This window comes from Terrapene carolina, unplaced genomic scaffold (genome assembly GCF_002925995.2).
Source record: "Terrapene carolina triunguis isolate 2854851 unplaced genomic scaffold, T_m_triunguis-2.0 Scaffold120, whole genome shotgun sequence".
Taxonomy (NCBI): domain Eukaryota; kingdom Metazoa; phylum Chordata; order Testudines; family Emydidae; genus Terrapene; species Terrapene triunguis.
The window spans coordinates 153,103-180,189 of NW_020664471.1; the positions used below are offsets into that span (position 1 = coordinate 153,103).

The following is a 27,087-nucleotide window of genomic DNA, read 5'->3' on the forward strand; positions in this document are numbered from 1 at the left end:
TGCATATTTATACCTGCCTCTGGAAATTTCCACTACATGCATCTGACGAAGTGGGTATTCACCCATGAAAGCTTATGCTCCAATACGTCTGTTAGTCTAAAGGTGCCACAGGACTCTGTCGCTTTCTAGCCTATTAGTGTCCATCTAGTTTCCCTTTTCCCTAATAAAAGCTTCTCTGCCATTTGACTTGTTATAATACACAAGTCTCTTGGCTTGCATGCACTCAGGTCAGGGTATCAGAAAATATCCAAAATACCCCACAGCAGTTCTTCTGTGGTAAAAAGACTGTGTTTTAATGCCAACTATTTAGCACCCACAATTTTCTTGGCTGGCTTTTGAATTCCTGGAAGACTGTCTTTTTACAGATTCGTGGGAGGGTATGGATCACTCCAGGGTACTGAGTGTGAAATGTATTCCAGTTTTCTATATGTTTTGATATGAAGCACAAGAAAATGGACAGGTGTTACGCAGTTTAGAATATATAAAAGGCTAATGAAATGGGACACGCTCACCTTTTTGGTGAAACAGCTGCCTCAGAACAATGAACTGGCTCTTGCTAACAAATGGTGGGAGTGGGAGGGAGAGTCAGCCCAGTCCAGCGGTATCACTCCTGCTTGGGCAGAGAGATGGACTTAATGACTTTTTCCATCTCTAACTTCCATGATCCAGTGCTGCAAACCATCTTCAGTGGAAACCATGCCAGTTGTCTGCTCTGTATACTGTAATAAAAACCTGCCTGAGATGACGTACAGCAATGTGTGACCCTACATGCTTAATCAAGATGCATAACAATTTTTGAGATATTCCCTAAGTACTGAAGGCATAAAACATGCACAACCATAGGCATAATGGCTCTGTACTCAGTGGGGTCAGGGTTCAAACACTGGATGCCAACTTTCAGTGTCATTTTAGGCCAGTCTAATGTAAATCAACATTACAGGCAATATCACCTGGTTCACCATATGTTGTGCATGGCAAAAATCAAGTTGGCAGTGATGAGATATGCGCCTCTTCCAGGGGAGCTTGCCTTTATACTGCCTTTTATCATCCCTATAGAAAGAGGCACAAAAAAAGCCAGGCAGCAGTTCATTTTTTAGATTAAAACCTAGGGTTTCAAAGTTTTAGCTGAGAGGGTCTTTAAAAGGGACTCAGCCATTATCAGGAGAGAAAAAGATGGGTTTGCTGAAGTCAGGATGGAGAGCTCTAGAGATGCAAGATCTGCCTGGCTTATGTTTTGTTCAGTTTTTTAAAATCTTGTTCAGAGTTTGCAGACTACTAAACTGCATGAAGGGAATGTGGCCAGAGACTTTGCTGCTGTGTCATTTTTTGGCTGAACAAAAGCTATGTAAATAACCTGAGAGGTGTTTTTGTTGTTGCTGTTGCTCAGTCTGAGCATCTTGCGTTGTATGGCAGGGCCAACTTAACAAAGAATTGCCATACAACAGGATTAAAGTGTAGATGTTCTTTAAAGTGTTGTGGGTGTTGCTAAAAGTATATGCCTGTGTGTATACTTATATGGGCCTGATTCTCATTTATACTAAGGATCCTTTACACCTTCCTTGGTATGTCTTTTTGCCACCCAATTCTACACTGGCAGAAGTTGGTGTAGACCTGGGAATACTCTGGCAACTGGTATACAAAGAACTACAGGAATCAGAGACAGAAAAAATCTATTTAGATCTAGTGTGGGATTGTTCCTATAGTATACCTGCTGCTGAAAATTTGAAAATGTTTGAGGCAGTTTTCAAACTCAGTTGCACAGAGTACATTGCAAAGTACCTGGTAGAATCCTCTGCTGTACTTGTGCACACATGCTCAGTAACAGAGTTTTGAAGACATTCGGCAATACACATCTCTAATGATCAGTCTATTTTTGGCCAATCCTCATGTGAAATTATAGTATCGTATATATCAGGACTCGGAGTTCTCAAACTGGGGGTCAGGACCCCTCAGGGGGTCGCGAGGTTACTACATGGGGGATCGCGAGCTGTCAGCCCCCACCCCAAACCCTGCTTTCCATCCAGCATTTATAATGGTGTTAAATATATTTAAAAGTGTTTTTAATTTATAAGGGGGGGTCTCACTCAGTGGCTTGCTATGTGAAAGGGGTCACCAGTACAAAAGTTTGAGAATCAGTGATATATACACACACACACACACACACTTTTTTTGTGGCTGCTTTCATTAATATGTTGCATTCTTGCTCTACAAAGACATTTTAGTATATATTGGGTTGGTGATAGTACCCCTACAATAAATGCAAGTGCAGAAAGTCTGTCTATGGGGAAAGGTGAGTCAGACTGAATTGTGTAGTCAACAACTTTCTAACATTGTCAGTATTCTTATTTTATACCCAATATTCTGTACCCTATGGAATATATACCTCACAGAATATAAAAATGAGAATGTTCAACACACTTGTCTATTGGGGAAAAATGGATTGGCTTCCCAGCCCACAGGTTGCTTCCTTACTCTGGAGTTATTCCTAAGAGAGAATGAAGTCAGCACTGCAATGTATTTTGGGATGCCTGAGTAGAGTGAGAACTTGGCAATAAGAGCCCTACTTTGTCATCTCCTGCCAAAGAGAAAATTGATTAGAGAAATGAGAAGAACTTTTTATTTAAATGCTACCCAATTAAATGCAGCTCAGCTTTTAAGGTAGGCCCTTATAAAATAAAAAACAACAACAAAATCTGTTCATATTCAACGGAAAAGTAATTTAACACATAAGCATTAAAATGTTGTAAATAAAAGAAATTTCATCCCTTGATTAAAATACCTTAGACTGGTGTGTCCCAACGAGTGGGGTGTGAGCCAAAGTGGATTGCCCAGGGCTGACTGCTGGGTTGCTTCATAGCAATGAGGAACAAACAATCTGTATGGATGCTAGGACCCAGCTAGAGTGAAAAAAGATGATATTTTGCTCATTCCTTCCTCCCTGTAGCATTCTGCCATCTCCTTTACCTCCTTATGCCTGAACAGAGCACAATGCTAACGTGTCTGCTGGAGCCTGTACAGACTGAAGTAATATCACAGAGAAGCATGAACTGCTCCAGTCATCTCAGTATGTTAACGCTGAAACCTATAGATTACACTTTAACTAAATATACCTCAAGACTTAAAACTAAAGATGTCATTAATGTTAATGACTATATTTCACTGCTGATTCTTTTAGCAGAAACATCTTACAAATGTGCTTATCCCGCATCATAAACTGGTGGGGAATGTAATATCAAAATAAACAACACAGGGGTCAAAGGCACTGATTGTACTATTCATTTTCTTATTTAATTCAGGAAAAACCTACTTTTAAAAATTTAAATGAAGATGCCACATAGTCTCCAGTCTGCTGCACCAAAGGGCCCCAGAAGTGAAGGACTCTGCCACAGAATTTTAAGGCCAGTTTACTCCAAAGTATGCAGGTTCTTCCTGAAAACTGACTTCCTACAAAAAATATGTTCAGGTTTTTAGAAATATTTTGTGAACCACCTGGATGTATCTAACCTGAGTGACTATGACCCCATTCCCACAAGGGGATCTATATGGCGTTCCCCATGGGCTCAGAGATCCACCTCTGCAGATTAGCTTGCAAGGCTAGGGTCCCTGTCATCATATTTCCATAACCTATGTCTGTCTTCACCCTAACCCTTTGTTGGTTAAAATCTCCCTTGTCTATGCATTCACCATTTAGACTGTGAACTCCTTGAGGTAGGAACCTGTCTTCTATTTGTCTTCTGAGAAAAGCTTAGTATGTTTGTGGGTGTTATAAAAATAACTGGAGCTGCATTCCTTGTGCCTTAACTTTCATTACCAGAATGTCAGGATAACTGCTTCCTATGTAATTAATTTCCTCTCTAAAAATATTTCACACTTTAAAAACTTATTTTAGCTGTTTTTATGCTTCTTTGTAACTAGAATATATTTTACGTTACACTGCACCTCTCCTCTAATTGACTTTTTGTCCTATGCATAAAATGTTTCACATCTTGTCTCTTAGTCCCAGGAAACTAATGCTGTTGCATTTTCTGAAGGGTGTTCTTTAATTTTAGCCAAAGAGGCTCCTTCAGATGCAACCTCTCAGATTCAGTAGAAAACTATTATGCAGTTAAAATGATTAAGTGGGATTTCTTGTTTCTCTTCCAGGTATTAAAAAGGTTCTTGCTGTGTCATTTCTGGAGATATCATAATATATAACTGACCTGAGACACAGGGTTTGTGTAGGTCCTGAAATATACTTTGTAAATCTGAGATTTATAAGCTTGATTTATTAAAATTAGATCAGTTTTTATTAATTTCTTTTAACCGCAAAATTAAGGGCACCATTTCTGTGGGATATTCTATTTTGCACAGCTACCATGCAGGCAATTTTCTTTTTCCAGGGGATTTAAAGTGGGTGGTTGTTAACATTTATAGCCCCACACCACACAAAACAACACAGCATGCTCTGGCTAGTTCCCAGCTTGCAAGCAGCAGGTGTTAGCCTTGAAAACTTTGAAGGACCTTGCCTATAAAAAACTGATGCCGCAGGATATTCTTTTGGCGATTGAAACTGCAATTGCATCAGCTTTTTTATATACAAGGCCATTCTGGAGCACTTGAGAATTGAGGATCATAAGGAAGTGCAAATATCAAGGGTACATATACCTTCTTTATTGCGTGTTGGGAACAATTTGAGGTGTCTCATTTAAGGCAATTTACACATGGAAGCCCAGGTACTGGACTTTGTGCCTCCACCGCCATGCATGCCCCTGCCACTCAAAGCACTTAGCTCATTCTTAACTGTAACTACACCTCTACCCCTATATAACGTGACCCGATATAACACGAATTCGGATATAACGCAGTAAAGCAGCGCTCCGGGGGGGCGGGGCTGCGCACTCTGGTGGATCAAAGCAAGTTCGATATAACGTGGTTTCACCTATAACGCAGTAAGATTTTTTGGCTCCCGAGAACAGCATTATATCGAGGTAGAGGTGTATATGAGTTGTCCCACCTTGTTGAATTGTGGCCTATTTCTATTTTTCTCCTCTTGTTTCCCCACCTTCTCCTGTCCCCTAGTTTCCATCCAGGTGCCTCTCCCTTTCCTAGATCCTGTCTACTCCATTCTTGCTAAAAATAAATATCCAGATGCTATTATCTGCTTCATTCCATAGTCAAGCATGCCATCTCTGCCTGTATCCCTGATGTACAACGCCATAGTGTAGAGGAATCTACATTATAAGCAGGGTTTGGACTTGATCTGCTGTAAAAGATCCCTGTCAACAGTTTGGTCCAGTCCCTATTTCTGAATGGACACCAGTCTGTTCTGAGGGGATCCATCTTCTGAATCTAACATGCTGCTAAACTCCCTGCATCTAGGCAGTGCCTCATGACTATTCCTAGTATTGGGTCCCTTGTTTATGTACTGCCAGGAAACACAAGCTACTTTTGATTGCTGGGAAATCAGTGGGAACAAAACAGTATGTATTCTCTATTTAATCAGAAAGATATTTTAAGATGGTTTCACTTTTATCTCTGGATAGATAGTCAAGGAGTTAACTACTCAGCTGGACTAGTGCAGTGCTAGAATAGAGCTGTATTGTTTATAGTTGAAACAATACCAGTTTGTTTCTGATGAGTACTCATGGTTATATACTACATTGTTTCATAAAAGCATAGAGTAGACAAATGCAAATATTCACTGCTTGCACTCAGTACAACTTACTCCATTTTTGCCTTACTGAAGACACTGCTCAGTTGGAACTCTGGAACTAGGACAGTTGTCTTGTATTTGTACAGGGGGAACTTGCTGCTTTAAAAGGCTGAAACTTTGTCTCTAGTTTTAGCTGTAAATTCACACAGTTGTGTATGGGAGCCTATCAGGCAAACCAGAGACAGCCTCTAGATATAGATTCCTATACGATCCCAATGTATTGCAGTATGAAAAGGACAAATTAATGACTATGCAATGTATTTGCAAGAAAAAAGTTTCTAAAATTACTATATAAAGGGAATTCAGAGGAACCTGTTCCCTATCACCCATGTCTGTAGAGAAGATGGGGAGAAACCCATGATGCTGCTGCCTTACATGAACTGGGGGAACCTTAAGCTGTTCCTGCCCCAGTGCAAGTTCGTAGATGCCCACAATCTTCAGGCAACTTCCCAGCAGGATCTTGTTCATATGGCTTCAGATTATCCGTGGAATGAGCTATTTAGCCAGAAGGGAGGTCACTCACAAAGACATGGCTGCTAGAAACTGGGTCATTGATGATGCACTTTAAGTTAAGATTACAGACAATGTGTTATCCCAAGACCTATTCCCCATGGATTATCATTGTCTGGGAGATAATGAAAACAGGCCAATGTGGTAGATGGCTCTTGAAAGCTTTGTTAACAATGAAATTTCCAGTGCTAGTGATGTGTGGGGTTTTGGAGTAACACTGTGGGAGCTGATGACTTTGGGGCAGATTCTGTATGTGTATATTGACCCCTTTGAGATGGCTGCATAGCTAAAGGATGGATACAGAGTTGATACTGAATTTAAAAGGGGATTCAAAGTTGACAGTGTTTTGTTTTTGGCACTGCTCTTATTTCAAGCAGAAAAGCTACAGATTGAGTTTTCAGGTAGAAGTTCAAAATGTTCCTCAGTGACTTAGGACACTAAGTGCCAATTTCAAAAGTGATATAGGCACTTAGGGACTCAGCAACTCCCGTAGGCTGCTAAAGTGGTTATATTGTTTTTGAAAATGCGTGTTAGGGTCCTAAGTCACTTAGACACTTTGGAAAGTTCAATTCTCTTTACTGCCAAGGAATAGAACACAATGTAACCACGAAAAAAAGAATTAAAGAACAGTAAGTTGTGAACAAACTATTCTGAATACTATTAATGTATTTATTATTATTATTTATTATTATTATTATTGTATATTATGGTAGCACATAGAAGCCTTCAACCAGTCTCATTTTGCTAGGCCCTGCACACAGACATAATAAACAGAGAGTCCCTGGCTCAGTGAGTTTACAATCTAGCTGCACCATATGAGGAGACAATAAGAGGTGGATAAACAAATAAATTGAGGGAGGATAAGGTAACCAGAGAAACAATCCTAACTAGCTCAATAAGTGAAAGTGTCAGCACACCAATTGCCTAGCTATTGTTGAGTGGTTTATAGGTAGTGCAGTAGAGGTAAATTTTAAGTCAGAATTTGAATTATGGTAACACACACAAAATAATTTAGTCTACTAAGCCGGTCACATTTTACAATGTATTTTACAGTAGTAAAGTTAAGTCCGGGAACCTCCCTGTTAAAATCTTGTAAACCATCTCAAGAGGCTGAATGGAATAAATTTGAGTCCGTGATGATAAAAGTACAGATTATACAGAATTTCCATGATTCTAACTTTTTCAGGCTAAAGGAAAGTGATACAGCACCGCTAGAGATACACAGACTTAATTACACCACGGGATAAGTAGGGCTGCGCCAATGAAGGACAAAGTTGACAGGAAAAAAAAATTGTAAGTAAAGATGGCAGTGTCATGCCAAACTTGTGACAAATGAAATGGCTGTGCTTTTACTGTTATTACAGCAAGGCAGCAGTCAAGGGGAAAAGCAGAAGATTGACAAATAAAATGGAAACCAGAAACAAAGATAAATAGGCACTGGCAATAAATATCTTGCTATTTGTACATTAAGGGTGAAATCCTGGCCCCAGTGAAATCAATGGGAGTTTTATACTAGTATTTTAGGTCAGTGCTTCCTATACTGTCAGCCATTGCTTCCTTGTGGAGCCACAAATGGTTCATGGGGGAGCCCCTGGTGTTTGGGAATTAAAAAAAAGTCCTGTCTAAAGAAACAGTTGCTCCTCACAAAGCCATAGGAGCATCTTATATTGTGACCAGGTGAAGTGCAAAATGCAAACAGGCACACACCATAGGCAAGGCCCTTCTACTTCCAGCAATACTAGATGTATAGAATTATGATTAGTGAGCACGCAGCCATGACACTGAAAACCATTCCTATGTCACATAATGCCATCTGTCGATGCACTGATGGATGCAGAAAATGTCCAGGATAGACCAAGTTTATAGACCAAGGAAAGAGGAGTCAATATTTTGCACTGCACCTTGATGAATCCACACACATAGCCAATATGGCTCAGCTTCTATGTTATGAGAGATTTGTCACAGCTGGTCCAATAGTTGAAGAACTTCTATTTTGCAAAGAAATCCCAACCCAAACAACCACTGAGGAAATATTCAAGACCCTTGATACATTCATAGCAGAGGAAAGTCTCAAATGGACTATGTAGGTGGGTTTTGCACTGATGAGGCAGCAGCTATGACCAGAAAGACCAGTGGAGGTGCAGCACAAATCAAGTGGTGTCAGCAGCAGTCTGGATACACGGCATAATTCAATGCCAAGCTTTGGCATCAAAAAAGTTGCAACCTGAAGTACATGAGGCCCTTAAAATTGTTATTAAAATTATTAATTTTGTAAAATCCCAGGCAGTGAACACACATTGTTTTAGTATGCAGTGTGACTAGATGAGCTCTGAGCCCACTCAGCTTCTGTTTCACAGTGAGGTCTGGTGCTGGGGATGGGGGAAAGTGTTACAACCCTCTTTGAATTGCATGATGAAATGAGAATTTCCCCCTTGGGAAAACAGACCTTTCAGATTACACATGCAATGTGGACTTCTTGACTTACCTAATGGACGTATTTGGCAAATTGAATGCACTGAACCTAACGCTTCAAGGTAGAAGTACAAATATACCAGATATAAAAGAGAAGATCAAGGGATTCATGAAGAAACTTTGTCTTTGGTGAAGTCACACTGAAAAGGGAATTATTGAGATGTTTCCAGTGTTATCAGACTTTTTAAAAGAACAAAGTGAAAATAATCAAAATGCCATTAAAGATCAAAGATCAACTAATTTGTCTGGGTTGTATTCCCATTTTGATTAATATTTTCTTGGCGTTGAACATTAATCTCCAGATACTGACTGGATTCTAAACCCATTCTCGGTAATTGTTGACTCCATTCCAACGTTAAGTTAAAGCAGAGGACAAAGAACTCAGTGATGAAACTATGAAAGTGCTGGTTCTGTGAGTCTGGATTTTCAGCAATGATTTCTGTGAAAATTAAACAGAGAAATAGTTTAAACTTGGAAACTGACTTATGTCTGGTGCTATCACAGATTCAACCAATCATTGTGCATCTATGCAGTTTGAACCAGGCCCATCCTTGTTGGTAAAATCTTAGGCTGTGTCCAAACATGCCATAAATCCATATTTTCAAATTATAGTTTGAAAAAACCTGGATTAGATTGGCTTTTATAATTAAGCATACATCATATAGTTGAAAAAAGTCACAAAACTGTCTAAACTCTAGTGTGCCTCTTGAATCTAGTCTCTTGAACTATTGAATCTGGTGTCCTGAGTCAGTAAAAATATTGTATTCTGTTCTGAGGAGCCAAAATATCTCTAAGTACTAAAAGGCTTGCGAACCATGGTTCTAGGTAACTTTGCGGTCGGTAGGGCAGACACATTAAAAAGAGAGATGTCAAAGACTATATTGGATGCTTTGAACCACATCCCCAGTTCTGAAATTAAGGGAACTATGTGGATTTATATCAACTGGAGATATTATTATTGATTATTTGTATTACTGTAGCACCAAGGAGTCTTAGTCATGGACCAGGACCTCATTGCGCTAGGCTGTGTACAAACACAGAACACAAAACGATGGCCACTGCCCCAAAGAGCTTACAATCTATGTACGACAGCTGGAGGCAGACAGACAGACAGACGTGGAAGGACAAGGAAACAAGGAGACGATACTGGTCTGCATCATAGGCAGTGGTCTTTGCACACCAACAGCCTAAAACAGTCAGGTTTTTTGTAGGCATCACAGCAAAATAAGAGTTTTGAGGAGGGATTTGAAGGTGGATAATCACAGGGCTTTGCGGAGGTTTACAGGGAGCTCCTTCCAACCGTGAAGGGCAGCATCAGAGAAAGCACAAAGGTGTTTGTTTTAAAATGTAACAAGTTTATAATGGAGACTGGCATCTCTTGTCCCTTTGTGACTAAAAACATCTTCAAGTTGTACCCTTTTGCCCAAGGGAGAAATCTCTTGAAGTAGTGATCAACTGTAGTGTACCATAGGTATGACATTGATAGTGTTAATCTGTAAAATATGAGGATACATTAACAGACCTTATATATAAGAATGATGTACTGTAGTCTGAAAAATTTTCAGTGACAATATAAAGTGCAGAAAACATTTCGCATCTATCACGTTAGAAAGGTCAGTCTTGGTAAAACTGCTTTAAAACATGTGCATTGCTCTGTACAGTGTTACTGCAATACAGAAGAACCACAATAAAACATGAATAGTCCCATAAAAGTGTATTGATCTCCTGCTTTACCACATCACATACACACTAGGGAGTATGTTCCGATTTCCAGGTGCAGGGATTTATGATCAAAACCCTTCCACATTGAAGTGAAACCATGCTGCACCTCTAAGTGTGGTCTGAGACTTACTGAATGTAGTACAGCAAAATTTCCAATAGCAAAAGGAATATTTTGTATTGTACTATTATTGTATAACTAAATTAGTATAACAGATCTTTTTGACATGTTGCTTAAAATAGTTTGTGTTTCTACACTAAAATTTAAACAGTGATCAATACCAGGTGCACTCATTACTGTTAACTGATGTAGAATGTGCTAGTGTACACAAGGCCTTGTTGTCCAGATCCAATCCAACATTGAACTCTGATTTTTTTTACTCGATATATTTACAATCTGAACTATAGCTATTAAAAAAAAGGGACAAAAAGGTGGACCTGGAGAATTATAGACCAATCAGCCTAACTTTGATACCTAGAGAGAGACTGGAACAAATTGCTAAACAGTCAGTTTGTAAGTATCTAGAGCAGGGCTGGCCAACCTGATCCTGAGAAGGAGCCAGAATTTACCAATGTACATTGCCAAAAAGCCACAGTAATACATCAGCAGCCCCCCATCAGCTCCACCCCCACCCCCACTCCCAGCACCTCCCGCCCACTGGCAGCCCTGCCGATCAGTGCCTCCCCCTCCCTCCTTCAGCTGTTTCGTGGCATGCAGGAGGCTCGGGGGGGGGAGTGGGAGGAGCCAGGGCACTGCAGGCTCTGGGGAGGGGTGGAGTGGGGGCAGGGCCTGTGGCAGAACCAGGGGTTGAGCAGTGAGCACCCCCCGGCACATTGGAAAGTTGGCACCGGTAGCTCCAGCCTCGGAGTTGGTGCCTATACAAGGAGCTGTATATTAACTTCTGAGGCGCTGCATGTGGCTCTGGAGCCACAGGTTGGCCACCGCTGAGCTAGAGGATAATAAGGGGATAAGTAATAGTCAACATGGATTTGTTCAGAACAAATCATTTCAAACCAATTTCCTTGTTTGACAGGGTAACTGGCTTAGTGGACGGGGGGAAGCAGTAGACATGATATAGCTTGACTTTAGTAAGGTTTGACACAGTCTCACATATATAGTGTAGCTGTAGCCGTGGTCGGTCCCAGGATATTAGAGAGACAAGGTGGGTGAGGTAATATCTGTTATTGGACCAAGTTCTGTTGATGAGAGTCCCACATGACATTCTCAAAAGCAAACTAGGGAAATATGGTCTAGATGAAATTACTGTAAGATGGGTGCACAACTGGTTGAAAAACTATACTCAAAGAGTAGTTATCAATGGTTCAATGTCAGACTTGGAGGACATATCAAGTGGGGTCCCACAGGGATCTGTCCTGGGTACAGTACTGTTCATTATTTTCATTAATGACTTGGATGTTGGAGTAGAGAGTATGCTTATAAAATTTGTGAATGACACCAAGTTGGGAGGGGTTGCAAGCACTTTGGAGGACAGGATTAAAATTCAAAATGATCTTGATAAATTGGAGAATTGGTCAGAGATCAATAAGTTGAAATTCAATAAAGACAAGTGCAAAGTACTTCACTGAGGAAGGAAAAATCAAATGCACAAATTCAAAAAGGGAAATAACTGGCTAGGCAGTAGTACTGCAGGAAAGGATCTGGGGGTTATGGTAGACCACAAATTGAATGTGAGTCAATAGTATGATGTTGTAAAAAAGGCAAATGCCATTCTGGAATGTATTAATAGGAGTGTCGTATATAAGATATGGGAGGTAATTGTTCTGCTCTACTTAGCACTGGTGAGGCCTCAGGAGGAGCACTGCGTCCAGTTTTGGACACCACACTGTAAGAAAGATATGGACAAATTCGAGAGAAAGTCCAGAGGAGAGCAACAAAAACAATAAAAGATTTAGAAAACATGATCTATGAGGATAGGTTGAAAGAACTGGGCATGTTTAGTCTGAAGAAAAGAAGGCTGAGGGGAGACCTAATAACAGTCTTCAAATATGTAAAAGGTTGTAAAGAGGACTGCAGAAATTGCTCACCATGTCCTCCAATGGTGGGACAAGAAGATTACTTTGCAGCAACGGAGATTTAGATTAGATATTAGAGAAAACTTTCTAACTGTAAGGGGAGTTAAACTCTTGAATAGGCTTCCAAGGGAGCTTGTGGAATCCCCAGAATTGGAGGTTTTTAATAATAGGTTAGACAAACACCTGTCAGGGATGGTCTAGGTATACTCAGCGCAGGGGGCTGGGTTAAATGACCTTTTGAGGTCTCTTCCAGCCCTACATCTCTGTGATTCCATATGTATGCCCTAACCCCATAAATAGAATATTAAGTCACAGCAGTTTATATGTCTTCTGAGTACTGTCAGTAAGCATATATACAATTTACAGATATTGGATCTGATTTCTCCTCTCTCACCAATTTTTACACTAGTGTAACTCTGATTTACACCTGCATTAAGTAAGAGGACAATCCTGCCTCTTATCTTCATTTAAGGGCCCTCCATTTCTTATTTTAAAAATGTGATGATTGGGGTTAATAATTAAGCACTGCATAAGAGCTAGACATTATTATTTCTATTTGTTACTATTTAATAATAATAGTGTGCCACCTCTTTGAAAATATGCTAGTCTCTTTGGAGGATGGGAGGTGAGGGAAGAGGAGGTTGTGCCTGTACATAACCTGTCTTTCAGAAGCAGGGGGGAAGAGATCCCTTGCCTTGAGGCTGGGCACAGAAAGCCTGCAGCTTTGCTTTCAACCCCTGGTGCTCCATATTACAAACACCTAGTCCTGTTGTCTGAGCAATCAGTATGCAGCTGCTCACGGGAGCGGGTGCTTGTGAAATGAAATACAATGGTGGGGAAAGCAGACTAGAGTTAAGTTATGAATAGGCATCCAAACTTTTGAATACGCATCTGAACTTTCAGACCACTGCTATTTTTAAAGCAAATCAAAATTAAAACCTTTAAAGACATATGGTTGCAGTTCTTGGCTTCCTAACAGCTACTGCTCAAGCAACTGACCTTTGAAAGTAGCACGTTGAACATGCTGGCTCTAAGGACTTGTCTATATGGGAGAAATTGACTGGCATAGCAATTCTAGAATAGTTCTAATTTTATTAATTTTCTATTCTTGAAAAATTCCCCAGTGTGTGTTGGAGTAAAAGTGATTTTATTCTGGAATAATTACTTCACTTTGTATTATTCTGGAATAAAGTCACTGGAAGAATGTCCACATGGAGAGCTATTCCAGTATATGGAATAACTAAGTTCACAATACCTGTGCTTAGGCCTTGGGCAGTTAAAACATTCACTTAAATATTGTATTCCTATTTGTTGGTTTTTGAAACACCAATTACCAAATATAATGATCACTTGTAAAATTTGTTCTGCTTTAAGTGAATGTTACAGAATACACCCTTAATTTATATTTCAATAAACAGTTTAATAAGTTTTAAAATAGCATTATTTCTTGATGTTTAAAAATAAAATAAATACTGGTATGTGTCTGCACTCAGGGCCGGCTCTAGCTTTTTTGCCGCCCCAAGCAAAAAAAACAAACAAACTGGCAGCCGCAGGGAGCACGTGGAGGGCGATCAAGGCAGCTCGCAGGGGGGTGAAGGGTGGTGCCCGCTCGCTCCCTCCTCCCGTGGGCAGCCACTCACAGCCTGCTCACAGCTGGGCAAGAGGGACTCCCCCCTCCGGCCTTGGGGTGCCTCTCTCAGTCGGGCAGGCGGAGCCCCCGGGGGCTGCAGGAGGTGCTGGCTCAGCCGCTCCTTTAAAGGTGGCTCAGCCGGGCCAGGCTCAGAGCGGCACAGGAGGCGGAGGCCAGTGCAGGCGGCAGAGAGTGGCGCATCCTGGGGAGCCCGGCGGCATGGTGAGCGGCGGGGATCGCTAGTTCCTGTCCCCCCGGGCCGGGGTCCATGCCCCTGCAGGGCTGGGCAGGGACTGGCGGAGCGCAGGGAGCCGGCCGGGGGCTCTGGAGCAGATTGGCTGGAATGCCGCCCCTTACAATGTGCCGCCCCAGGCACATGCTTTCTCATCTGGTGCCTGGAGCCAGCCCTGTCTGCACTAAAGACTGCTACACAGGGACTTTTTTGTGATAAGATAAATCTCAGTGAGTTGACATTGCAGGATTTGGGAATTTTTTGTGAAAACGTAAATTTCACAAAAATTGTGCTCATTCATTTCCATTGAGAGAACTGATGTGTTCGAGAAATACATTTTCAATAATTACCTGCATTACATATATAATAGTATAAATCTAGAGGTCAACTTATATGGATAATGATCGTATAATATTTAATTCTGAATTTGTGGTTATCATATTGAAGATTTAATAACCTTATCATACAATTAAAGATATTTAATTATTACATTTTCTATCCTCTATGAATGTTCTTAATTACTCTGGAACATATTTTACCAGCATTTTAAAGCAGACTTCCCCACTGATATAAGTGGGAATCTCTCTTTAACAACTGATGGGATGATGTGGCTCTGTTTTTTAAAACTATGGACCAAATCTTGCTTGCCTTACTGACAGATAGTTCCATGGAGTCAATGTGAACAGTAGTTGGGAAACTAAATTTAAAGTGTTCATGTAATATGTGTATTTCTGTACGCCGAGAAAGGGTTAAATTTTTAACTCTGATTGTTTTCTCTAGTTAGGGCGATCCAAAACTCATTGAAGTCAAGAAGGTTCTTATTATTGACTTCAGTGGGCTTCGTCAAGCACTTGATGCCTTGAGGTCCAGCTGTGGAGTCCTGACACATTAAAATTCCAGTAGACGTTAAGGACTGCAGAAATTGGTCCTTTATGTTTGAGATTTACTCTAAAGATTAAATCCTGGCCTCATTAAAGTCAATGGCAAAACTCCAACTGACCAAAGTGAGCCTTTCCCTTTTTCATTGTTTACCTCTAATAAGTGGCTTTATCTTTGTGAATCTACTGCATAATGTATGTTAACATCATTGTTTATGTTTCATGAATATTGACAAGTATCTTTTTTAAACTTGCAGCACGTAGTGGCAGCAATAAATACAGGAATCATACCTTTAAGAAACACATCTCAAATCAGTCACTGGGACATGGGAAGTTCCTTCTTCTTTGCTGGCACTGTTATTACCACCATAGGTAGGACACAACTTATTATATTTTTACAGTACATGAGCTGTAATTTAATTTCAAATATGTGTGGGCATGAATGGCAGTGGGGATTAATAGTAATGATGGCAAATCTTCTAATTTATAATAGAGTTACAATGTAGCCTTAGGGATAGAAATACGAGATTTCCTTCAGGGATGCAGACTATCTAAGTGACCCATTAATGAGAAGTAGATTTCTGTGATATGTCTTTAATAGAATGTGAAAAAGTTTTGTGAGGAGAAAGTAATGTTTGAATTTAGTAGCTATGTTATCAAAATAGCTCAATATTAGATGTTTTAAATCAAATATGTGCATTAAGCCATTGTGGTATGCTGAGCTGCAAATCTCTGCAATCATGCATTTTTACTGTTGTCCTTTATAAATTCCAAGTGAGATGAGAAACTTCTAGGGATTCAGTTTAACCTTACTCAGGGCCGGCTCCAGGCACCAGCGTAGCAAGCAGATGCCTGGGGCAGCCAATGAAGAGGGTGGCGGCACGTCCGGCCGTTCGGCGGCAATTTGGCGGCGGGGCCATCACTCCCTCTCGGAGCGAAGGACCTGCTGCCGTAGAATGAAGCGGCAGTAGAGTTGCTGCCGCTTGCGATCGGGGGTTTTTTTTTTGTTTTTTTTTCTGCTTGGAGCGGCAAAAATGCTAGAGCCGGCCCTGACCTTACTAAGGGCTGGTCTTCACTACAGGGAGATGACACTGCTACAATCGATGCAGCAGGGATCGATTTAGCAGACCCGCTAAATCGATGGCAGAGTGCTCTCTGGTTGACCCCGGTACTCCAGCTCTCCGAGAAGAGTAAGGGAAGTAGACCAGAGAGCATCTCCCATCGATGCAGCGCAGTGAAGACACTAGGGTAGGATGACCTAAACTACGACTTAGTCTAACGTAACTTAGGTGGACTTACCCCCGTAGTGAAGACAAGTCGAAAATCCATTATAAAAATGGCTTTCATAGTCAGACTAGCATATAACAGCTTGGCTTGCTTTTCAGCAAGTTCCTGTTTGGTTCAATGAATCTCAGAGCCGCCAGATGATTTGTCTGTGGCCACATGCTTAGTCAGCAGTTGGCAACGTAGACTCTTTCAAACTCTTAAGAGCCATTTCTCTGCTGTGCAGGTGTAAATAAAAGCAATATTTGACTTTTTAAGTCCTTTGTTCTGACCTCAAGACAATGCAGCTTCCTTATATCCTAGATATTGATTTATGTATGTGCAGTCCTTTTTGTTCTCCTGTTTATTTTAAATTATGGGATAAGTCTGTAGGGGATAGAATGGGCACCCATAAAATATTTATAAATTTATAGAAAAAATAAATTTATAAATGCAGCATGTAGTCAATTATGCAGATCATTTTAGCACCGTTAAAATTTTTATTGTAATGTAATCTTTACATACATTTCTTCCAGGAAAAGGATGCTCTCTTCAATTGTGTTTAATACAGTGACTTGAGTTCCTCTTTTATATAGGTGCATTTTATATTCCATTTATTGTCTGTAAGTTTATATCTGTGTATATACATGAGCGTGTGTATGTGCATATTGTGATAGACCCAGACCAGTTGGGAACAGTAGAGTAGCAGAAGGGAGATATACTGGCCACTGGATAAGTAGTTTTCTGTTCCCTGAATGACCAGAGCAGGGGCTGCTCCAGGCTAATAGACCACCTGACTCCAATTAACCTGCTAAGAGTCAGGTGAGGCAGTTAAGCACCTGACTCTAATTAAGGCCCCTCTGATGCTATAAAAGGGCTCACTCCAGTCAAGCCAGGGGGAGCCAGAGGAGAGGAAGTGTGTGTGAGAGGAACTGGGAGCAAGAGGTGTGCAAGAAGCTGAGAGTGAGTAGGCGTACTGCTGGAGGACTGAGAAGTACAAGCATTATTGGACATCAGGAGGAAGGTCTGGTGGTGAGGACAAAGAAGGTGTTGGGAGGAGGCCATGGGGAAGTAGCCCAGGGAGTTGTAGGTGTCGTGCAACTGTACCAGGAGGCACTCTAAACAGCTGCAGTCCACAGGGCCCTGGGCTGGAACCTGGAGTAGAGGGCGGGCCCAGGTTCCCCCCATACCTCCCAACTCCTGATCAAACACAGGAGGAATTGACCTGGACTATAGCTTCTACCAGAGGGGAAGGTCTCTGGACTGTTTCCTGACCCACAGGGTGAATCTGTGAAGCGAGCAAATCCGCCAATAAGCGCAGGACCCACCAAGGTAGAGGAGAAACTTTGTCACAATATATATAATAATATGTGTGTATGTCTGTAATGTTTTGGCAAGTCATAAACAACCAAAACAATCAGCATATAGGATGAAATCCTGGCCCCATTGAAGTCAATTGCAAAATTCATATGCTCTTCAATGAGTCCAGGATGTCACCTATAGTGAAACATAAAAGAAATTATCAAAATATAAATGTCAATCTAATACATGCCAACAAAATCAAGGGAATTCAGAAGCAAGGCTATGACATTGGCCTTGAGTCACTCTTCTTTATCTAATATCAATAGGCTTTTTTGCCTCAAATTAATCTCACTTTAATGGTGTAATATGTATTAGAAGTTGTCAAGAACTTATTCTAGTTCATTAGGGTTTTCTTTCTAAATTCCTCATTTCTTCCTATTATTTTGAATATTTTAAACAATAGGAAGAAATAAGGCATTTAGTTCCAAATAAACCAGCATGCACAGTCCTGAAAAGAACTGAGTGAAATCAAAATATCCTTCCTGCAGGACATTCTAATATTTTAACCTTTTGTTTGTGACCCGAATCAGGACAAAGAATTGAAACATCAAAAACTTTTGTGGAATGACACATTTTTAAAAAATGATTTGGAAATGGTGAAATATTTCATTTTGGCATTTTCTATCAAAACAAAACATTTTGGTTTTCCTGAAACTAAATGTGTTTTGTTTCAGTTTGTTGAACTGTCGCAAAATGTTTCATTTAGAGTCAATACAATATTAAACTGCATTCCCCTATGGTGGCACATAGAAGTTGTAATTCAGGTTTGATGCCCCAATTCTTTCGTAGGGCCATAATCCCAGGCCAGGTGACCTTTCAAGGAGCCATATGACTTCCTTGATGTATCATCCTGCTTAGGCACAGGAGAGAAGTACTGTGGACAGCAAGCCTGCTCCATAGAAAAGAATGGGGGTATTGGGCCTCAGAATTACATCTCCCATGGGGCAATGTGTCACAACAGGGAAATGCAGTTTAATGCTGAACTAACTTCAAATGCAACATTTTGGATCAGGTCAATAAGCCAAAATAATTAGATTTGGGTTGAAATGACCCCAAATTAAACGTTTGGTATCACTTTTCCTAACAGAAAATCAAAACATTTTGGCAAAATCAAAATAATTCTTCAGAAATTTCAAATGTGCAGAAACTGCATTTTCCACTGATGGAAAATTCCTGACCAGCTCTTGACCTGCACAAAGGCTTATTTTTGTTTCTAAGTAATATAGGCACTACATTAAGAACTATGTTTGTTCTTTTGTTTTCTAATCCTTCCTAGATTAATAAACAAAATACTAAACTGAATTAGGCAATAGAAATTATCCTCACTTCTAAAATGTACTAGTTACCCCCACCCAAAGTCATGGCTTTACTTTGTAACATATTTGACATCACATCATCCCATCGTGACACAGAGGCCATGTCTACACTTACCGGGGATTGACGCTGCTGCAATCAATGCAATGGGGGTCGATTTAGCAGGCCTAGTGAAGACCCACTAAATTGATGGCAGAGCACTCTCCGGTTGACTCTGGTACTCCACTGGAACGAGAGGAGTAAGGTAAGTCAACAGGAGAGTGTCTCCCATCGACGCAGCACGGTGTAGTGCTGTAAGTCAACCTAAGCTACGTCGACTCCAGCTACATTATTCACGTAGTTAGAGGAGCGTATCTTAGGTCGACTTACCCCGGTAGTGTAGACAAGGCAAGGGAAGCAAATTGATGATGGTGCAGAGGGCTTGTGATGTGCTGGAAACTTGGCTGCCATGAAAACCCTGAGAGAAGTGATTAAATCAGAACTAGTGTTATTTTTTGCTGTGATTTTGCTGGTCCTGCAAAAAAATATTCTCAGTGTGTGATTTGACTCCTTATAGCATGATGACATGTGATCAAGTGATACTGACTCTTGATGTTACAGAGCCCGAAATACATTTAGGAATTTCTGTCCTAAATGTATTTCAGGCTCTGTAATATCAGGACTCAGTATCACTTGATGAAACTGAGGCATTCCTGCCAATTTTGGGACAGATGGCAGTTACCAAATTTGATATTTTAAATGTTCATGAGACTGAAAATGCAGGCCATGGACATCCCCAAAGAGTTTTCATGTGATAGTCTATGCAGAATTCCAGAGGGAACTTTATAATTATTTTCTTATATTTGTTCATTCTTTAATAACAAGCAATACCTCAGCCATGTACTTGAATACATGAGAAAGATATTACTACCATTTACAGAAAATTATAGCTATTAAGTATAACAGCTGACAGCACGTTCCCTGGTTTTCTTAATTGCTCATCTATATAGATCTTTATCTAATCATTTCTACCACACTCATCACTGTAGCATCTAGGCATCTCAGAATTCTTAAGGGGACTGAAAGGTTTGCCTCTATAGAACTTTTGTTTAAACCTTCTCCCAGGGGTACAATTCCTGTTATATATTTATCCATCACTGTCAAGTAGACTGGCTACCACTTACCTGGAGGGATTGACAAACCTATAATTAGCGATTCATCATGGTGGTTGAACCTTTTTCTCTGCCGCACAATCAGAGGGACAAACAGGGAAAAGAGTTTTCAATTGGGTAAATTCAAATACTATAGTGATGGAGCCACATGAGTACATAGATAGATAGAGCTGTTCAAACCATGCCAATTTTGACAGACTTTCTAGGTGCTGTTGATGCATATGGTTTCACATTCTTTGAATTTCATTTAGAGTTTCAGATTCACTCAAACCCAGAAAGCTTGTGCTTGCTTTGCCCACATCAATCAGCATTCATTATAGCTCTGTGCATTGCAGCTGGGTTCCTGGAGTAATCGTTTTTTCAAACCCAGAAGTGAAGCTAGTGGCTACTTGAAATTCTCATTTGAGGTATGCAGTTAGGTGAGAGAGGTTGGACTGAGAGGAGAAGGAAGCAGCTCAGCGAAATCTCACTAATGGCTCTCTGACTGGGGTATCCAAAATTACTGAATTAGAAACCAATGAACAAAAAGCAAAGATAACACACGAGTATTTATTTAAAAGGATCAGGGTTTAACACTTTTAATTTTAATTACGTTTCAATTTTAGTTTTGTTTTTTTTTAAATAGGTGACTTTGCCTTGTAAAAAGTGTGAGAAGAGAAGCAAGATGATGCAGATGCCATGGCCCCATGTGGTCTCTGCTGTATCCCTTTGAGCAGAGAAAGATTTTGAATATAGGAACGCTTTATGCTGGTTGTGTCTGACTGCAACAGAAGTGTGGCATGGGCTGGTGGAGTCTCATTGAGAGAAACACAGCTCTTTGATAACAGCTCAGCATCACCCAAGGCTGGTGAGTGCAGGGTCCTATTGCCAACAGCAGAATGGTGAAGTGTGCAGAAATCCCTAGTGCAAAGCCAGCAGATAGTTGTAGTCTCAGCTGCTGAGGGAGATGAGGGTGAAAATTGAGCTTGTCAGCCAGCAAGAATGGACCATAAAGGAGCGAGGGAGGGATGGCTGAGAGATGGCTGATGTTCAGAGGGAAGTAGAGGGAACGTGACACAGGGAAGTGTGTCAAAAGGAACTGGTCTTGGCTTTGTTCAGCAATGCGAGACCCTGGCCCAAGAAAGGACCTCAGAGGCTAACATTGGTGTTCCGTAGTTGCTGGGGGCAAGATTTTGTTACAGGTATGGCAAAGAAATGGGAAACAATTAGGCCACTCTGGGTATATACACAGAATAGATGGTGGCTGCCTGGAACTCATGTCTCCCTGTTTAGTTTCATATAGAAATTATATCCCTCTGTTACCTCTTCACAAAGAGGTAAGTAACAGAGGGACATATCAAGGGTTGTTGGATCACATGTTGGATCACATGTTTGACCATAGTTCCCTGGGGAACTATGGATGATGAAAAATATAAGGTAGCTATGCTATTAAGGCATTCCTGATCCAGGACCTTTGTACAAAATAAGTTAAGAAATACATAAAACTTGAGGTAGCACTGCGGATAGGGGAAAAAAACCTTTTTCACCATTCCTTTCTGCTCTGGACAGTCTTTGTTGCCTGTGCACATTCAGTTTTGCCTACCCTTGGTAGGAAGCTGGAAGGAGAAGAACTAATAGGCCTGTCTCCATGAGAAGAACCCTTACATTTTACATCCTGGGAAAATTCACTACTGGATAGCAGGTGAGGAAAGGGGAACTCTCTCTCCAGAAGTCCAGTTTCAGACCTACATATAAAAAAGTAAAAAGAAACATGTTAGATGAAAGTTTCAAGACCCTCTGCAGTCCCTTGAGCTCACTTAGCTTTTTCCCTATGACAGCTTTCTCGTCATACAAATCCATCAGTAATAATGTTCATAATGAAAAAATGCCCATAGACTCCTACAAATATCCCAGCTCCACCACAGCCAGCTGTAATAATGCCGCTTTTTCTCCAGGCTGCCTACAATGACTTCTCGAAGCATCAGAATTACACAAACAACAGGAATAATATTTAATAACTGTAATTTTTTAAACCACCAGAGAACGTAACATCTTACACAGCAGTTGTGGGGTAGAATCCGGTGTCTCGAGGGCTGGCTGCAGCAGCATTGCACACCTATTTTTAAGTCCTCCCATATGTAAGAATCTAATGGTTCCACAGGTAACTTCTGAGCTCTGGAGTATACTTTTTAGGTGTATTGGTGCCCCAGCCAAAGAATGTTCTTGGCAACCTCTATAACCAAGTCTACAAAGCAGATTGCTTCATTTCTTTCTCCCCCTTATTCTCTCAGTCTTCTTTTCACTCTCTTTTCACCAGCCTCTACATTTCTCATCAACTTGGGTTCTGGCTGGCTCGCCATCCAGAGTTGTTATGTGCACCTGAAACTTGATGTCTTGGGTGAAAATGCATATCCCATGCCTGAAACCACCAATGTTTGCACTGATCCCATACATGACAATATGGAACTTAGATTTCCAATACAATGCACTGTAATACTAAAACTCTCATGCTTTTTGGCTCCAAATCCCTAGATCCTTATTACAGATATCAAGTGTTATCATAAAGCATAAAGAAATATGCATATTTTCATGAAATAAAATGCAGACTTTTTTAAAAAAAAAATCTGTTTTAGGAAACAATTGCAAATAGCAAACAATTGTTGGTATTCTAGAAGGCGGATCATGTTAGTCTACAGATCTGAACTAGCATTTGGCAGACAAAATTAAATTTTGTAATTTCACATTTGTAATTAGATGTCTGGTCTACATAGGTTCAAATACAATTTCATCATGAAGAATGTTGCATGTAGCTCTGTGGAAGAATGTAACTCTGTGGATGATAGTATTTTTTGTGAAATCAGCACTTTTTAAACAACTCTTGTTATCTAGTTTATTGATTTGACTCAATTGTAAAATGGTACCGCTAACTGTCCTTGCTGGCAGACTTTCACTGCAGCTGTAAGGAATATGTGTTAACTCAGTAACCAAAAGCATAAACATATTGTATAATGCCAAATAGTCATTGTAGAGATTTGAGTTTGCAAATGACCTTTCTCCTTGGCTCAGCTGGATAAGGTAGTATCATCCACTCATCTCCATCAAATTGTTCTCTTTTTCATTTTTGGTGCTACCCAGCAGCAAAAGCGTACAGTGTAGTTTTTAGTGGCACCATATAATTTAAATTAAACAGATGAAGTAACATCTTCCCACCTACACTTATCTCCCCTCCAAACATCCACACAATTTAGAACAAGCCCTGGAATGAGGGGTCATTTGTATTGTTCCCCTAAACATTTGAGTGAGCTGTCAAGGATCAGTATAAATATTACATTTCAAAAGAGTACTGGTATTAGTTTATCTGGTTATAAATGCTGAGACCTCATAACGATAAAGAATATATAGTATAGTTGGCCAAGAAATGTTCTGTTATGTGATCTTTTTTCCATCTTGGCATAGTTCAGACCTTTACAATGCAAGGCTATCACTTGAACAAAACTAGAATAAATGCACTAAATTTTGCTGATGCAAATTCCTCTGGGGCATTCCTCTACTTGAGTGCTACAGAAACTGGCTGTCAAAGATTAATAGGATGTTGCAATAACCTACTGTCAGAAAGCAACAAGTGTTAGCCTAATTAACTTCATACAAGGAATTGGTGTATAGATATATCTTAAAACAATGTATAGATTCTATACAGCTGTGAACTCCACCTTACCAGATGCAATTGCAAAGGGAAATCTGAATATGATAGGACTGTATGAGATGTTATCAGAAAAACACTCTACTACCTATTTTTGTGTGTCTGAAAATTTCTGCTTATGAGGAACTCAGGGACTTTTAAAATGTAAAAATGCCAAGAATACTCTCTAGGCTTTTCTACTTTGAATTAACATATGCCACATCATGGGCCTAGTTCATCCCCCTTGTAAATATCTTGATGTCAGTGGGTTTCTTGTAAAATTCTTCTCTGTCTTTTCCTCAAGTTATTTCATTTTTTCTGCATTGTGACCTTTGCAGTATGTGACCGATGGGACTTTGCCAGCCAGAGAACCTTCCTCCGTTTTCTATCCAGGGTTTCAGTTAAGGCACCATCAAGCCACAGCAGTGAGCCTTCCCTCTACTACTGGCTTGGAAATGCAAAGGGTTAAGTAGAGGTCACGGAGCTTCTGACAGGGATATGTTTCTGGGGGAAAGGGGAGAGTAACCTGTTGCAGATATTCCTAGGGGTGGTGCAGGCAGAAGGTGGCAGAGAAGCAGATGGTGTTATGAGTATGTGGTGATGAGAGACATTTCACAGGTGGTTGCTAGGGGATGAGGGGTTTTAGGAGCCGGAACTAGATGTGGCCCTCTGCCTCTTACTTTGCACACAACCCACACCCCACACCTCATTTCTGCTCTTTAGCAATGCATTTTTTCTATCTTTAAAAATATATTATTCTAACATAAAGAACTATTTTGTTTAAAGAAATCCCACCTATATGCCTTTAACACTCAGTTTTTTCTTTAGTTTAATTTCTTGCGTGCTTTCCCATCCACCCACCCCAGTTCTTATATAAAACATAGTATCTACAAAGCTATTTAATACAATCTTCTCCATTCTCATTTTTATATGTCTGTTAGATCTCTGCTTCTAGTTTGCTGAATTGTACAGGGAGCTGGTAATGCCGTCTATACTTAGGGTGCCCAACATTTCCCATTACAAGATGCTATTTATGGTCACTTATAACTTAACCAAACTTTAACCATTTTGGCTGAAATTTTCCATGCTGGGTGTCAGCCTCGGGATAGGTATTTTTGGAAAGTTTCAGCAAAAATGGTTCAGCCGTTTCTAAAAATAAGATTACAGAAAAATAAATTGTTTTGCCCATGTTAAAAAAACAAACCTTGCAATTGTTTCGATGAAAAGCTCTAGCACCTTCATGCTTGAGAGCAGAGAATTGAAATTTGGCAGAGGAGGTGCCTGTGTTGTTAAGGACAAGGAATCCATTTTGAAGCACTTGGAGGAGAGGAAGGTGACCAGGAACCGTCAACGTGGATTCATCAAGGGCAAATCATGCCTGACCAATTTGATTGCTTCTATGATGAGATAACTGGCTCTGTGGATACAGGGAAAGTGGTGGACGTGATATACCTTGACTTTAGCAAAGCTTTTGATACGGTCTCCAACAGTATTCTTGCAAGCAAGTTAAAGAAGTATGGATTGGATGAATGGACTATAAGGTGGATAGAAAGCTGGCTAGGTTGTCAGGCTCAATGGGTAGTGATCAACGGCTCGCTGTCTAGTTGGCAGCGGGTATCAAGCAGAGTGCTCCAGGGGTCGGTCCTGGGGCCGGTTTTGTTCAACATTTTCATTAATGATCTGGATGATGGGATGGATTGCACCCTCAGCAAGTTTGCAGATGACACTAAACTGGAGGGAGAAATATGCTGGAAGGTAGGGATAGGGTCCAGAGTGACCTAGACAAATTGGAGGATTGGGCCAAAAGAAATCTAATGAGGTTCAACAAGGACAAGTGCAGAGTCCTGCACTTAGGACGGAAGAATCCCGTGCACTGCTACAGGCTGGGGACTGACTGGCTAAGTGGCAGTTCTCTAGAAAAGGACCTGGGGATTATAGTGGACGAGAAGCTGGATATGAGTTAACAGTGTGCCCTTGTTGCCAAGAAGGCTAACGGTATATTGGGCTGCATTAGTAGGAGCATTGCCAGCAGATCGAGGGAAGTGATTATTCCCCTCTTTTCAGCACTAGTGAGGCCACATCTGGAGTATTGTGTCCAGTTTTGGGGCCCCCCACTAGAGAAAGGATGTGGACAAATTGGATAGAGTCCAGCGGAGGGCAACAAAAATGATTAGGGGGCTGGGGCACATGACTTATGAGGAGAGGCTGAGGGAACTGGGCTTATTTAGTCTGCAGAAGAGAAGAGTGAGGGGGGCTTTGATAGCAGCCTTCAGCTACCTGAAGGGGGATTCCAAGAGGATGGAGCTAGGCTGTTCTCAGTGGTGGCAGATGACAGAACAAGGAGCAATGGTCTCAAGTTGCAGTGCGGGAGGTCTAAGTTGGATATTAGGGGAAACTATTTCACTAGGAGGGTGGTGAAGGACTGGAATGTGTTACCTAGGGAGGTTTTTAAGGCCCGGCTTGAGAAAGCCCTTGCTGGGATGATTTCATAGGTGTGCGCAGCCCATTTCATTAGGGTGTGCACCCAGGGAGCACCGCCCTAGCCCTGCCCCTGCCCTGCCCTAGCCCCGCCCCATCCACTCCCTCCTACTTCCTGCCCCCTGACTTCCCCCCTCAGAACTCCCAACCCCCCCTGCTCCTTGTTCCCTGACTACCCCCTCCTGGGACCCCTGCCCCTAACTGCCCCCCCAGGACTCCACCCCCTACCTAAGCCTCCCTGCTCCTTGTCCCCTGACTGCCCCCCTAGGACCCTACCCACTACCTGTCCCCTGACTGCCCCAACCCTTATCCATACCCCTGCCCCCAGACAGACCCCCGGGTCTCCCACGCCTATACAACTGCTCCCCACCCCCTGACAGGACCCCCAGAACTCCTGACCCGTACAACCCCCCCGCTCCCTGCCTTCCCCAACCCTTCTCCACACCCCTGCCTCCTGACAGCCCCCCCAGAACTCCTGACTCATCCAACCCCCCCCAGCTCCTTGTCCCCTGACCATCCCCTCCAGAGACCCCCCCCCGCACTAACTGCCCCCCAGGACCCTCCTTACTCCCTGTCCCCTGACTGCCCTGACCCCTATCCACCCCCACCCCTAACCACCACCACCTATCCAACCCACCCTGTCCCCTGACTGCCCCCACCCCTTATCCAACCCCTCTGGCCCCGGACCCCTTAC

The 27,087-nt window shown here is 41.4% G+C and overlaps 1 protein-coding gene and 1 pseudogene across 1 annotated transcript in view; both read left to right on the forward strand.

The window, feature by feature from the left end:
• Positions 1-6,635, forward strand: part of LOC112105079 — a 117,605-nt pseudogene extending 110,970 nt beyond the window's left edge.
• Positions 6,636-7,408: 773 nt separating this feature from the next.
• Positions 7,409-27,087, forward strand: part of KCNK2 (potassium two pore domain channel subfamily K member 2) — a 112,259-nt gene continuing 92,580 nt past the window's right edge. Inside the window, exons 1-2 of the mRNA XM_024197732.1 lie at positions 7,409-7,495; positions 15,425-15,539. Coding sequence (XP_024053500.1) covers positions 15,494-15,539 — 46 coding nt within the window. The 5' untranslated portion in view covers positions 7,409-7,495; positions 15,425-15,493. The remainder of the gene's footprint in view (positions 7,496-15,424; positions 15,540-27,087) is intronic.